Here is a 14,413-nt window from a genome sequence, read left to right as displayed (position 1 = left end):
AGTCAATAAACCGCAGTGGTAATTTCATTCCCATTTGACGTATTTACATGGAAACATTTGATTGGAGGAATTAGTAACCCTGAAAGCCTTGATAGATATGTTTTAATGATCTGTGGCCTCTGCAGTCCCTCATCTGTTTATTGTTGCAACAGGCGAGAAGTCGTTTCTGTGTGACCTATGTGGCTTCGCTGGCGGGACCCGGCACGCTCTCACCAAGCACCGGAGACAGCACACAGGTCAGTGAGCTGCGGGCATTACACTCTGCAGCTGGGGTGCTGGCCAGCGAGGCCCATGCCATGCAGGGGCCAGGGGAATCCCAGTCTGCCTGTCTGGCTAATGGAAAGTTTAAATGATCAGCTTTTATATGTTTGGAAAGCAGGCTGACTGCAGATTTCAGGGGTCATATGCCTGATAATTTCTGTCTAAAGTAGGGGGAAAAAAGAAAGTTTGGCTCCCAACACCCAGATTCGCCATCCATCCCAAACACTGTTGCTTGGTTGCTTCACACTCAAGAGTGGCTCCGTCCAACACAGTGGAGTGGTCCCAGTGGGCTACCGTAGCTGGCACTCTACACTGGACTACGCTGTCTCCACTCTTCCACTGTGTGATTAGTGGCTTTGAACCATTGACCTTTTGATTAGAAACGGAATTCTTTTAACCGTTGTAGCCACCAGGGCTGTAGGCTCAGGGCTTCCTGGATGAATACTGGGGAGTCTGCCCCAACTCAGGCCCCCATATATCTCCCTCCTTGGAGAGGGACATCATGCTTGGGAGGGTGGAGGGACAGCGCAGGAGGGGAAGACCCTCTATGAGATGGATTGATTCGGTGACTGGGGTAATCGGGATGGGTGTGTCAGAGGCAGTGTGGTTGGCGCAGGATAGAGCAGGGTTTAGGGCTGTTGTGCATAGGGTTGCTGTGAGTCGGAAACGACTCGACGGCACATAGCAACAACAACACCCCATTTACTACCTAAGGGCCCCCTCTGCACGTCCCTCGCCTCCATCCCGCCCCTCTGGCTGCTCTCTGCCACTTGTTCCTGAGTGAGGTGACCTGCAGTTCGTGCTGCAGTCAGCCCTGCTGTCCAGAGACGCCACAGTAGATCTAGGCTGAGGGGCGTCTCCCCTGCAATGTGCTTTCCTACCTGGTCAGCAGAGTGCCATCCTCAGGTTGCCCGTGAAAGGTTTACCAAATGTGTCATTGACCTCACACACTCCTAGTGAGCCTCACAAGCTAGGTGCAGGTAAACTGTGCCTAGCACAGCCCTGCTTTACGTCTTTTATCCCTTGAAATGATTCTTAACACCACTTTCTACTCTCGGAAGTCTTCTAGTTCAGGTGATGATGAATCATGTGTTAACGTACTTTTTTTTTTCTATAATTATATTTTATTAATTTTCATAAACATTTACAGAGATTTTGGGCTTCCACTCATTCATTGTTGCACTATTCTCTCTACCCTCCTCCCAGTTTGTTCTTGTCCAAATGCCACAGTGCTTGTCAAAGCCAGTTCTGATTAATCTTCTTTGTCAGTGTGTCCTTTGCCATTCCCTATCACTCCTCCCTGAGAGAGACTTCACCCTGATTCATAAGGAAAAGGGGATGGCGTATTCTCTTAGCTACTTCCTGCTGAAAAGGGACGCTGTGGGTTTCAGGGTGAAGATCTTCTCTCACTACTCTAAAGGGCCCCTTTGGCAGTAGGAAACACATAGACTATTATGGAGATTGATTTTGGAATTTAGATGCACTCTTATTGATTGTGCTTGGCCGTACATGTTCATATCCTTGAAGATGTATCATGGGGGTGTTGCAACCTAGAAGACACAAATTTGACTAACAAGTTATAAGTACATGAGTCCAAAAATTATGGAAAAGTAAAAGAAAAGATTCTTCCATTGCTCTACAAACCCTCCCCCAGGTCCCCTCCACCATGTCGCCCTCGCTCTAGTCTCCTGTGATGACAGAAATACCTAGTTATATATCTCTTTTAAACAGTTTTCTCCCTCCTCTGTTTCAGTGCAGTATACATTATTGAACCCATCCTACTCAGTCTCTCCCCAACCCCAAGGACAGTCCCATTCTACAACGTTAACGTACATTTTGAACTGGGTCGTACGCTTTCTGTGGGTAACGTAAGAATGGTCCAGTTGGGCAGCCCTGGCATGTGAACTGGGTGGGGTGAGTACACTGTGCTTGATTCCTGCTGTACTCTACCTCTGAGATGCAGCTGTCTGTAATGTCCACTGCAGATCATTCACACAGTGAAAATGAGCGTGGGTTTGTGACTCAGGTGTCCAGGAGAGAAGGATTCTTTCTGCCTCAAGTGATGCTCTCAATGTTTGTTTAGTTTGTCTTTGCAAACATAAGCTTAATTTTGGAGGCAAGAGTCTCATTGTAATCTTATGGAAAAAACCCTCTGATGACATCATTTTTACCATTGAACTCAAAGCCTTGGTTTTTAAGATGACAGGTGAAGCCCAATTAGTGGCGACCTTCCTTCAGTATAGGGCACGTGTGTGGTCAGCTTGTTCATGCCGGATGCCTTCACTGGATGGATTCCCAGGTGGCCAACCTACTCCATCCTGGTGTCCGTGGGTCCACCTTCCTTGCAGGAGACCTCTGCTCAGGTGTGCTGTGATTATCCCTGCCAGGTCGCCTGCCAACAGGGCTGTGTCTGCATCATTCCAGAGGCTCTGCAATACACTACCGTTAACTTCATTCTGTGTGAAGAGCTCTGGTGGCATAGGAGGTAAAGCACATGACTGCTAACCCTGAGGTTGCTGGTTTAGTCTTCCTAGCTGCCTGGTAGGGAACAATGGCAGCCTGTCTCCATAAAGACTTGCAGCTTTGGAATGCTCTGAGATAGCTCTACCCTGTCACTGAGGGTCACTGCGAGTAGGAAGTGACTTGATGGCAGTGAGGTGGATTTTGTTTTATTTTAGTTCTGTTTTGTTGCACGTATAGGACAGTGTCTCAGAGATAGAGGTGTCTACCTTTGTGATGTTTGTCCCCTGAGGTACAAACCAAAGGTGATTTTTTAGAAACAACGATCCCTTCATAAAGCCGGTTGCCATAAGCAGATGCAGCTCAGCCTAGGCACCCAGCGTACTGCTGCACGCAGGAGGTTTGAGGCAGCCGCCTTGTGGGCATTTGGAGTCTCGATTTCTCGGATGGATCCCTCTTTGACACGGTCTTCCTTTCACCACAGTTTGCACACCTATTGTAATCAGCTCGAAAAGGCAGAGGTATCGGGAGCGTTCCAAGTGGCGTAATGATTCCTGGCTACAGTGTGGCCAGTCTTGGGTCTGACAGGAAAGAAACATCTTCCATTTCTGGATTTACTTCAGGGACCCCTGATTCAAGGACAGAGAACAGAGCCTCTTATGATGGCCTAGTGACCCTGGCAGCCCCAAGGAATGCAAGTACCAGAGAGTGTTCCTGAGAGTGCTCCACTGTCTGACCAGGTTGACACAGACAGGTCACTGCTCTGTCACCACGGCTGTCCCAGTGTCACACAGCTGCTGGAGGACTGGCAGTGCAAAACGCTCCTTAATGCTTTCTTGGGCGAAGATCATTTCTCTTAAATGACAGCACACAAAACACACCAGTTTAAATCTGTGTGTGTGCTTCCATCATGTGAAGGGAGATGACGACAAGGCACTCACAGTGCTCTTCATACCCAGGTGGCCCCACTCCACGGCAGGCTGCCTCTCAGCTCACCCGTCCAACAGGGCTCAGTGCTCCAGATGGGGCCGTGCCACCTTATGTGAGCAAGGAGTGAGGCAGCCTCTCGTCCCGAGGCCTCGCCTAGGCGCACAGCCTCCTCCACAGAGTAACTGCCTCCTACCAGGCCCTTGATGGAGGTGCTGACGGAGAAGCTGAACAGCTTATTCTTTCACATACGCACTCCAGAAGTTGGGTTGATACTTTGACTATATATTGAGACTTACAATAAACAACGTCTGTATTTCTGTAGTGCATTTTCCTGAAGAAATTACCTGAAAATGATTTAAAAAAAAAAAACCCAAAACCCCAAATTATGTTTTAGTATAGAAGTGTGGAATGTGTAACACTTTCTCAGAGTTCTAGATTTACTCTTGTGTACAGATTTAAATAAAGCCGCATTTGCAAAAACTGACATGAAAGTCTTCTGTCCGGAGCCTAGACGTGCCTTGAGTCTTCTTCCTTTTTGAATAGCTGCAGGATAGTGTTTTGTGTCACATGGTATACTGTAGCATCCTATTTTTTTCTGTCAGCTTGCATATATGTAGTTATGTCACTCAGTTTCATCTTTGTAGCTTGACCAAAGTAAAAGTAAAATCATAATCTATAGCTATTACCTAGTGTGAAGCTCAAATTATTATGTATAATAGAATATAAATGGCAAAAAGAAATTATTTTAAAGTTTTAAAAAATGTATAAAATGTGACAAATAAAAATTTACTGATAAATGGCCTTAAACCCTTTTAAAAAAATTTAGTTTGGTTAAGTCCTTGAATCAGTGCTATTTGGATATTTTAGTTGACCTTTAATTATACCAGTGAATTAGGCCATGGGGTCTGTGTTATCCTTTTTCCTGCAGATTCCTGCCAAATTCCTGAAAAATGGATAGTGTCAAGATTAATTTTTTCAAATTTTGCATTGTTTACCTAAGGCTGTTAGAATCAGTAAGTTAACAGTGATGTATGTTGCCAGAACATGTTTCAAATATGTAGATTGACTAGACTTCAAAATATAATTGATTTGCATAATGCAGGTTGTTGTAGTTGGCTTTTTGTTTTTTAAAAAAAAGCTTTAGTTGTTTGATAACTTAGATGGGCTAGATGAGGCTCAACATTTGAGAAACAACTTTTTGAAATTGGAGAATTTCTCTTCTCTCTGACTTGAAGTGTAATTCTCAAGCTACACACAGTATACTGGCATAGTGGATAAGGAGTTTCACTGCCAACCTCAACACGGGCAATTTGAGTCCACCAGTTGCTGCACCGGGCCTCTGAAATTCTCTGGAGGCCCAGCTGTATGGGTCCACTACAACTTGACGACATATAACATATCATGATGGTACCAGCATGGCATAAAGGGAGCCACTAGATCAGTTAGGAAAAACAGAGTCTACATGTAGACACCACACGTAGCTTTCAGTTGTTTTCCACAAAAGGATAAAATTTAAGAATAAAGGTAACAAAAGATGTGCAGAGCCCTTCCAGTAGCAGTTTTGACACATTATTAAAATAAATTGAAACAAAACAAACGTAGAGAGAACCCGTGTTCATGGATTGGCCACTTTGATATTTGATCATCACGTGAGTCAGTTGAAATCCCGTCAGAGTTCTGGCTTCTGCTTAGAAATGCGCAGGCCGCTCTTTCTCTTGGGCTTGGATCAGCGGGCAGCCAGGTTCTATCGCTCAGCCATGGCCAGAATCAAGGCTCGGGACCTTCATGGTAAGAAGACAGAGGAGCTGTTAAAACAGCTGGATCATCTGAAAGTGGAGCTTTCCCAGCTGCGCATCGCCGAAGTGACAGGCAGTGCGGCTTCTGAGCTCTCCAAAATCTGAGTTGTCTGAAAATCCATTGCCTGTGTTCTCAATGTTATTAACCAGACTCAGAAGGAGAACCTCAGAAAATACTATAAGGGCAAGAAGTGAAAACCCCTGGATATGCGGCCCAAGAAAACACGTGCCATATGCCAAAGGCCCACCAAGCGTGAGGAGAACCTGAAAACCAAGAAGAAGCAGCGAAAAGAGCACCTGTACCCACTGAGGAAATACGCAGTCAAGGCCTGAACTTCTTAAATAAATCAAGCACAAAACTAAAAAAAAAAAAAAAGAAAGAAAGAAACGGGCAGGCTGTTTCTTTATCATCCATCCACATGGAAAAGCAAATATCTAGAAGAATGAGGCGATTTTGAAAGAGCAAACGTTGGAGGGCTCTGAGATTCCTGCTTGCTGTAAAGCGATGGTAGGCAGTGTAGGCAGGCGTTGCACTGTCGCTGACACGAGAGCCCCGTTGGCTTTCCCAGGTTGTGAAGTGCGGGTCAGGAGATTGCTCTTCTAACTCTAGCAGAGTGACTGGTAAATCTGAACTGCCAGGGAGGTGGGGCATTTGAGTTAGCAACACAACTCCCAGTGGACTAGCCTAGACTATGGCATATGCATGGAATGGAGTCGAGATCAGAGAATTAGTTCTACACATAAGTTGTTTGTGCGCTTTGACAAAAGGACAAAAAATATTTCAGTCTTTTGAACAAGTAATTCTGAAACCATTGCATCTTATTGTTGTGTACCATCGAGTGGGAACTGATCCATAGCAGACCCTCCAGCAGGTTTTCAGAGACAGTTAATCACATGGGAGGAGATTGCCTGTCTTTCTCCTCTGTAGCAACTGCTGGCTTGAACTGTGAGCCTTCAAGTTGCCGTGCAGCTAATGATCAGTAGGCTACCAGAGCTCCCTATAAGAATGGACTTTTGGACTGGGAATAAACATGTGGCAATACCATTTCAGACAAGGGTCTCATAACAAAAGTTTACAGAATACTCCTGAGCCTCCAGAAGAAAAAAAGACTGATAACCCAATTAAAAAATGGTCAAAAGATATGGGAAAACTTTTCACAGAGAAAGACATTCAAGTGGCCAACAGACACATGAAGAAATCCTCAAAATCACTGTCTATAAGAGAGATGCAAATCAAAACCACAATGAGGTACCATCTCACTCCAGTAGCAGTGGCAAAGGTTAGTATGACAGTGAGCAATAAATATTGTAGAAGATGTGGAGAGATAGAAGTCTTATGCACTGTTGGTGGGATTGTAAAATGGTGCAACCCCTTTGGAAGACAGTTTAGCATTTCCTAAAAAAGTTGAACTCCATGTGACCCAGCTATTCCATTACTCGGAACATGTTGTTGTTGTATGTGCTGTTGAGTCACTTGACTAGGAACATACCCCAAGGAGATCAGAACTGAGACACAGCGGAGATTTGTACACTAATGTTCATAGCAGTGTTATGGACCATCGCAAGAACTTGGAAACAACCCAAATGTCCTACCACAGCCAAGTGGATTATTATGGTACATTCACACAATGGAATACACTCAGTCGCAACAATTTTGAAAAATATAACTTGGGAGAGGCTGGAGAGCATTATGCTGAGTGAACGAATGCAGTCTCATAAGGCCAAATACGGCATAAAGCTAGTATTGTAAACATAGAAGGATAACTAGTTAAACATGTACAGGAACTCAAGGTGGAGAATGGGAGTGGTGAGGGTGAGTAGGGGTGAAGCCACAGAGCTGCAGTTGGGTGGGTAGAGGGAGAATGGGAAGCAAATGGGAAGGATCTGGGTGAAAAGATGGATCAAGTCCAATGGTGATTAATTTTATAAAACGTAATGCATGAGAATGTTTGTATGAAACACAATGTGAATAAAAAATAGTGTGAAACACAATGTATATAAACTTTGTAAGCAAACTAATAAAAAAAAAAAGCAGACAGAAATACAACACAGCTTGGGGGGGGGGGGAAGAAGGGACATTTGACCCCTACAGAAATGACATAAAGATCTTTCACATTCTTAACTTAAACTCTAAAATTGTAAAAATTCCAGAATAAAATAGATTTTTTTTACATTGAAAGTGTGAATCCCTCAAAATACAACCTGATAATTTGAAACAGTTATAAATAGAAAATTGATATACTAGTAACAACAGCTCTTGCAGAGCTAATCTTAAGAGAGTGAGAGTCGTGCCTCTCTCAGGGCCACTGCCGTCCTTTGGGTCTTACTCAGGAGCTCGAGGCCCCTCCAGCCTCGGCGAAAGCGTGTGTCAAACACCTAACTAAAAATGGCCTTTATCCATATTATAAATAACTCCTAGAACACAGTACAAACAATTTCATTTCAAAGTGATCAAAAATTTGAACACACATTTCATGAAAAACTACAAACTCATAACAACAGGATTCCCAGCCTCATCCACTAGGAGGAAAACTCCAGCTTCCAGCACGGATCCTGAGCGCTTGGGACAGAGGGAACTCGCGTGCACTGTTGGTGGGAGCGGGAATGGTAAAGCCATTTGCAAGACAGTCTGGGAGTTTCTCACAGAGATACATGAACACCTAGCCTGTCCCTCGCCGTTCTGCCCTCCGAGCGAGTCAGGAGAGTACAAGGCGTGTGTGTGCACACGCTTGTCTGCTGAGATCCACAGCAGCTTTATCAGGAAGAGTAAAGCTGGAGCAGCTCTGAACCTGCTAGTTCAGGAACTGCCCAAGACCCTTGGACTCCATGTGAGGACTACGCAGGCTGCCGAAGGAACGATGATATTTTGGGAAGGGTGCAGCCAGAATGCTCCTTGGAGGCAAGGATGACATGGCTTCACCTCAGTGCTTGGGGCATGTTTCTAAGAGAGGCTGTTTGTTGGAGAGGAGCATCATGCTTGGATAGGTGGAAGGCGAGTAAAAGAGAGGAAGACCTGTGCTGAGATGAACTAACAGAATGTCTTCAGAATGGGCTTGTGTGAGTCAGGGTTTGTGAGTCAGGCCAGGGTTCAGAGCTGTTAGTCACAGGGTCGCTGTGCTTTATACTTAGTTCAGTGGCACCCAACAACAACTGAGCTATAAAAGCTGGGTATCATGCTTGTGACAGCTGAGTAGGTCACAGAACATGGTATGCTGAGTGAAAGAGGTCAGACAAACGACTTCATGCTACGTGCTTCCACTTGTATAACATTCTACAAAATGCTTGCTAGTGTGTGTGTGTTTATAGTGACATGGTGCAGTCAGGTTTGCTTGAGAATGGAGTGAGCAGCAAAGAGAGGACTTGGGGAACCCAGTGAGTGTGATGAATCTTAATCCTTATTAGATTGTGCTGATTTTGCAATTGTGGTTTCATAGCTTAAGATTTTCAAATTGTACACTTCTCCTTTGTAAGGTTTGCCTCAATCCTGATGTTATTTTTCAACCCTACCATAGATCTTCAGATCGTAATTTATGTTTTTATCCAAACAAGTGCTTCACTTTGTGCCTTTGTTGGCCTGTGAAGCCCCTTTGGACCCAGTACACAGTGGAATTTCTGAACTTTGAAATGGACGGACAGTGAAGCCCTATCTGGCTCAGGCGAGCCCTGGAGGGTTTGCTGACCTACCTGTCCCAGTGCCCACAGGTCACCATCATATGTGATATTCCCATGTCTACTTCAGAGAGATTGACCTCAGGTAATTGGCAATGTTAGATAGGTCATTCCTCGAATAAAAGCAAAACAGACCCTCATTGTGGATGTGGTTTGTGGTGTGAGACCGGTCAGTCGGCTAAGCTGTGTGTTACGGTCTGCATTCCGTGGGCAGAAGAGGAGGGACATGAGTCGAGGCTGACGCCAGTGAGCACTCGGTTGGGGTACACTGGGTGGATGGCTCCAGGGGCAACACCCCTTCCAACTCTGGAGTCCCACTTCTCGGCTTTGTGTATGGGATCCTCTAACAGGAGTGAGCAAATTGGAACTACTTCGGGGTGACCTGTTCAGTGATATCTTTATGCCATGTTGACTGCGCAGAATCATTCAGTATTTGATGTCTGCTCTTGTGTTTGTTGTCGTAAGGTGACGAGGTTTTTACTAGCACCATTTATGGGCTGCATTTATCTCAGGGAGACGGACTTGCTGTGGCCCCTAATCAACGCCTCTGGGCCCTGGGGAGTCCTTTCTGTGGTTCTGAGCTCCTTTTGCTTGGAGGCTCACAGTTACCTGGCATCTTGGGGCCTGTCCCTCGATGTCATCCAGGGCTCTAACATTTAGCTAATGAACCCCTGGAGCTGGCTCCTCACCCAAGTCCCTCAGTGCATCTGGCCAGCTGCACATGTGCCTGTGAGGTGACATACCCTGACACTGACATGTAGAAGGGGCAGTCCTGTCACAGAACATACACAGAGTGAGCTGTGCTCCAGTGGGAAGAGAGCCTGTTGAAAGGAATCATCTGTTCGTTTTTTGTGGAGGGAAAGGTGGCTTTCTCCACTGCTGTGCTGTCTAGAAAATTAGGATGTGAGCCACACATGAAATTTTGCATGTCTTAGTAGCCTAACTTCAAAAAGGACAAAGACGTACATGAAGACCTTAACAATTCAGTAAATTTAACCACAATACAGCCTTATTATCATGTACCCATGTGTGTATGTTATATACAGTATCATATGCCAGTGTAATCTACCCAGCTTCTGTTACAAAGTAGAAAAGACAATCAGTTGTTTGAGCTCTGTGAAGAACGTTCAGATGCCGTAAATCAGTTTAGTTCATCAACTGTTGGGTGGTAGCTGTGGTGAATAGCAGTAAGAAGCTGCACTACCAGCCCGAAGACATGTGCTTGCGCCCCAGCACCTGCTCTGAGGGAGAAGGACGGACAGTCTCCGAGCGTGAGGTGTACAGCCTCTGAAAACTCGCCGGAGGCTCAGGTGTGAGTCAGTTCTGACGCCATCGGGGAGTGAACGATTGTGGGCGTTCTCCAGTGGTCAGCACAGCTGAACCCTCGGTTCAGGGTGTGCGTTACTCATGCACAGTGTCTCTGTGTTGCAGGAGAAAAGCCTTTCAAGTGTGAGGAGTGTAACTTCGCGTCCACCACGCAGTCTCACCTGACTCGACATAAGCGCGTGCACACTGGAGAGAAGCCCTACAGCTGCCCGTGGTGCGACTACAGGTAACGGTGCCCGCTGCCAGCCAGTCTCCTTCTGCGCCCTGACCGGGCACTGCCCCACCGTAGCACGGCCCAGAGGGTTCCTATGGTGGGAATTGCCACAGAAGCAGCCGCCTCATCTTTCTCCCACTGGGGTCCAGACCTTTTGGTCAGCAGCCATTGTTTGTCTGCCGCACCCCCAGGCTCTTCCTAGCCTGCCAAACATCAGCTACCCGCTGCAGCAAATGCATGCCACGGCCCGAGTCTGTTCCCACTCAGCCGCCTTCTGCCCACTTTCCATTTCTGTAAATCTACACGAGGACCTGTTCGTCATTGTCTCACAGAGCGGCTGCTGCGTCTGAAATGCTGGCCTTTCTGTTGGTAGCTTGCACTTTAGCCACTGCACCACTAAGGCTCCTTTTAGTGACTTGGAAGTGTGGTTAAAAGTCTTGCCTGGGTTTGTGTACCCTGCGAAGGTCAGAGGGGCGTGCTCCTCCACTACTCAAGGAGACCCCAGTGCTGTGCGCAGTATATGCCGAGACCACGTCCCGGCGGGGAGTGAGGCCACCAAGTGACAGCCCGGGGCAGCCAGGGCCGCTGCGTGTTTGCGTGTGTCCTCTCTTGTTCCAGGTACTGTGGTGAGAATGTGTGCCCAAGACCCTAAGTGCTCCTGCAGGCACACCTGGTGCAGTTGGGTCCTGCACGGTCGAACAGCAGACATCTCCCCATCATCTCAGCTTTTAGCCGCAGTGTTCCGTTGAGTTTTATGTTAAAGGTCATTTAGTAACCCAGAGATGTTACAGTTGTATTTCACTCATTAATCCAACATTTTGTGAGTTCTCTCTGCTTATTGCTAGATAGATGTTTCTGGGGAATTTGAGGAAACAGATTAGAGGTGGACTCGGGAATGCTACAGCACTGCTAATAAGTCTTCAAAAAGAAACGTTATTGACATTAACATTTACTTTATTAAAGAGCGCACTGGACTTGCCTTTCCTGTAAACTGCAGAAAGTGACAGAGAGCCCTCACCATCACTCCCCTTTGCCCAGCCCTGTGTCCCATCATCCTGCAGCCGTGTCCGAGGGGGTCTGTGTCCCATCATCCTGCAGCCGTGTCCGAGGGGGTCTGCGCTTTGTGTCAGGGAACTTATGTTCTTTTCAGTGTACACTTTGTTTTTCACAAAAACAAAAGTTGAAAGTTGAAAAAAGGTCTTGAGTGGCACAAAGCATTAAGCCGTTCATTGTTCCCTGAAAGGTTATTGGTTGAACCTCCCAGAGGAGCATGGGAACCAGGCTATGGCATCATGGCCACAGAACACAGAGCAGGCAGGACTCCTCTGCATCCCAGGACTGCCCTGCTGGGGCCCACTGTGGACACCAGCAGCACACTGGACGCCTGCCTGTTGACTTCGTCACTGTTCTCTGAACAGTGCATTTCAGGCTTCTCCTTTTAAGTAGCAGAGCTGTAATCTCAGACATGATCTCACCCCATGGATAAAGCAGACTAAAAGGGTAGCCCTATAATAGGGAGCCCTAGTTATACAGCAATAAGTGCTCCACTGCCAACCCAAAGCTTAGCGTTTCAAATCCCCAGCAGCTCTAAGGGGCACAGGCCTGGAGATCTTCAGGTAAATGGAGCAGCCAAGACACCCCAAGACAGTCTCCTCTGTCACTTGAGGTTGATGTAAGACTGCATAGCTGCAGGGACACCTCAGAACGCCGCCTCTCACACACAGACTTCTTCATTGTAACGCCTCCCTGTGACACTTGCCAGTAATGTCGTCAGGCACTCGTGCCAGCTGACAGTTGTTGGTGGGGCCGCAGTGGGGTTTGACACTTGGTGCTGAGCAAGACTTGGCACCACGCGCATTTCTTCCCTTTACTGTGAGCAAGAAGCGTGGAAGGAGAGTTAAGGACACGGGTCACCTAGTGGGCTGCGCGTCCCTCTACAGAAGGGACAGGCGCTGCACGTCCACTGACTGCTCAGGGAGGGAGGTGGACAGTCTTCTCCCATGTGCTTTGCAGCCTAAGAAAACTGTGAGTGTGTTCTGACTCGAGTGAACAAAACAAGGACACGGATGCTCAACCCGTGGTCACTGTGTCTGTGGCCTTTGCCTAATTAATATACTTGCTAATTAGTGGACATACTTTCAAGGTGAGAAACATCATGGTTACCCCACCAGCCACCACCTCACTTCACACCATTAGATTATCCCTTGAGTGAGACCTCACATTATGGTAACCCCACAGAGAGCCCCTCACTTCACCCATGGTTACCTCACCGGCGGGCCTCACTTCCCATCGTGGTCACTTTGTGAGTGGGTCCTCAAGTCACATCACGGTTACCAGGTGGGACCTCACGTCACATGGTCGTTACCCTGTGGGCAGGACCTCATGTCATATCATGGTTATGTTACCCCCACGCCTGGCCCCTTACTTCATATCATGGTTACCCCATAGGTGGGACTTCACATCACGGTGGCCCCATGGACAACATCTTGCATCACATTGCTGCAGTACCTCACATCCATTGTGGTCACCCCATGGGGGGACCTCTCTTCCATTGCAGTCACCCGTGGTGCCATCACTCTTGTTCCTACCCCATTTTCCTTATTTGGATTCTCAGGGCCTTGCTGAGGGGATTACCTGGTGGTCTTCATTGTGTTCTCTGCTAGTTAAAAGATGCACCCAGATCTGTATTGTGCTACTTCCTAACTTTTGAATTAGTTAAAGTATGAAACGCATTTCTAGTTGTTGACTAACACAGGAGATATCTGAGCTTCTGAGAGCAGTCTTTGGCTGTGTCCTGTAGGTAGTGCTGGCCCGGCTCAGAAGACGTTGGTGCTGTCAGAGTTCATAGTTTTTAGTGGACCACTTTTAGAGTTTTACTCCTGAAAAGTTTGTACCTAAATCTTAATACATACCCATCTGTTTTTCTTTTTTAAATTTGGTTTAAAGTTGATTTTATAAAAAAGAAAAAAAATAATTCTTTAACTACTGCTTTAAGTTTGGGGTTTTTAAACTTTGTGTGATTGGAGTGGAAGTTTATAGAACACTCACCTCCCGAGGCATTTTGGTTTAGGATATTGATTACAGTCCCCACATGGTGTCATTGCTCTCCCACTGTCTGGCTGAAGGCTCCACTGGTATTTCTGCAAGAGTCCTGATTTGCCTTTTATCTCTGAGCAGTTCTGTGCCCTGACGGTCACCCAGTCTTTGTCTGTATAGTAATATATTTCCAGGGTTTTCCGATTTCATTGGCTTGAAAGCATATTATCCTCTTTGCTAAGGTTGAGGGTAAAACTTGTTCCTATTCAGCTTGTCTCCCTGAAATAGCATCCTTTTCATTTAGGGACATCCAAGCCAGCTGGATACCGTCCACAGTGTAGCTGTGCCAGACCCTATGCTCACAGGAGGAGAGGGCGTCTAAGTATATCGTCACTGTCCTCTGAGTCCACATGCAGGGCACCCGACCGGGCTGTGGGCGCCTGAGTTTCTTTTAGTGTTGCTTAAAGTCTTTGATAGAAACATGAATTTATTAAGCCTCTCAAAGTGTTTGATTATTATACAGAGTCAACATGTTGGTTATTTCTGTTTGTAAGATGGATTTCTCTGTCATTCTGTGTACATGTGTTTAGGTTTGCTTTTGCCAGTGAATAAAAGGCAAGTTAACTTTGACATGGGTTAAAAAAAAATGTAAATATAGTGCATTACCTTGAGAATCAAGACCATGACTATCATATGCAAATTGTTATATATATATATATAT

The 14,413-nt window shown here is 46.3% G+C and overlaps 1 protein-coding gene across 1 annotated transcript in view; it reads left to right on the top strand.

Moving 5' to 3' along the window:
• Window positions 1–14,413, top strand: part of ZNF407 (zinc finger protein 407) — a 368,528-nt gene that overhangs the window by 210,906 nt on the left and 143,209 nt on the right. Inside the window, exons 5-6 of the mRNA XM_006897250.1 lie at window positions 153–236; window positions 10,548–10,668. Coding sequence (XP_006897312.1) covers window positions 153–236; window positions 10,548–10,668 — 205 coding nt within the window. The remainder of the gene's footprint in view (window positions 1–152; window positions 237–10,547; window positions 10,669–14,413) is intronic.

Source organism: Elephantulus edwardii, unplaced genomic scaffold (genome assembly GCF_000299155.1).
Source record: "Elephantulus edwardii isolate Elephantulus edwardi_28Jun2011 unplaced genomic scaffold, EleEdw1.0 scaffold00207, whole genome shotgun sequence".
Classification (NCBI taxonomy): Eukaryota; Metazoa; Chordata; class Mammalia; order Macroscelidea; family Macroscelididae; genus Elephantulus; species Elephantulus edwardii.
This window is presented reverse-complemented; position numbering and strand designations above follow the sequence as displayed.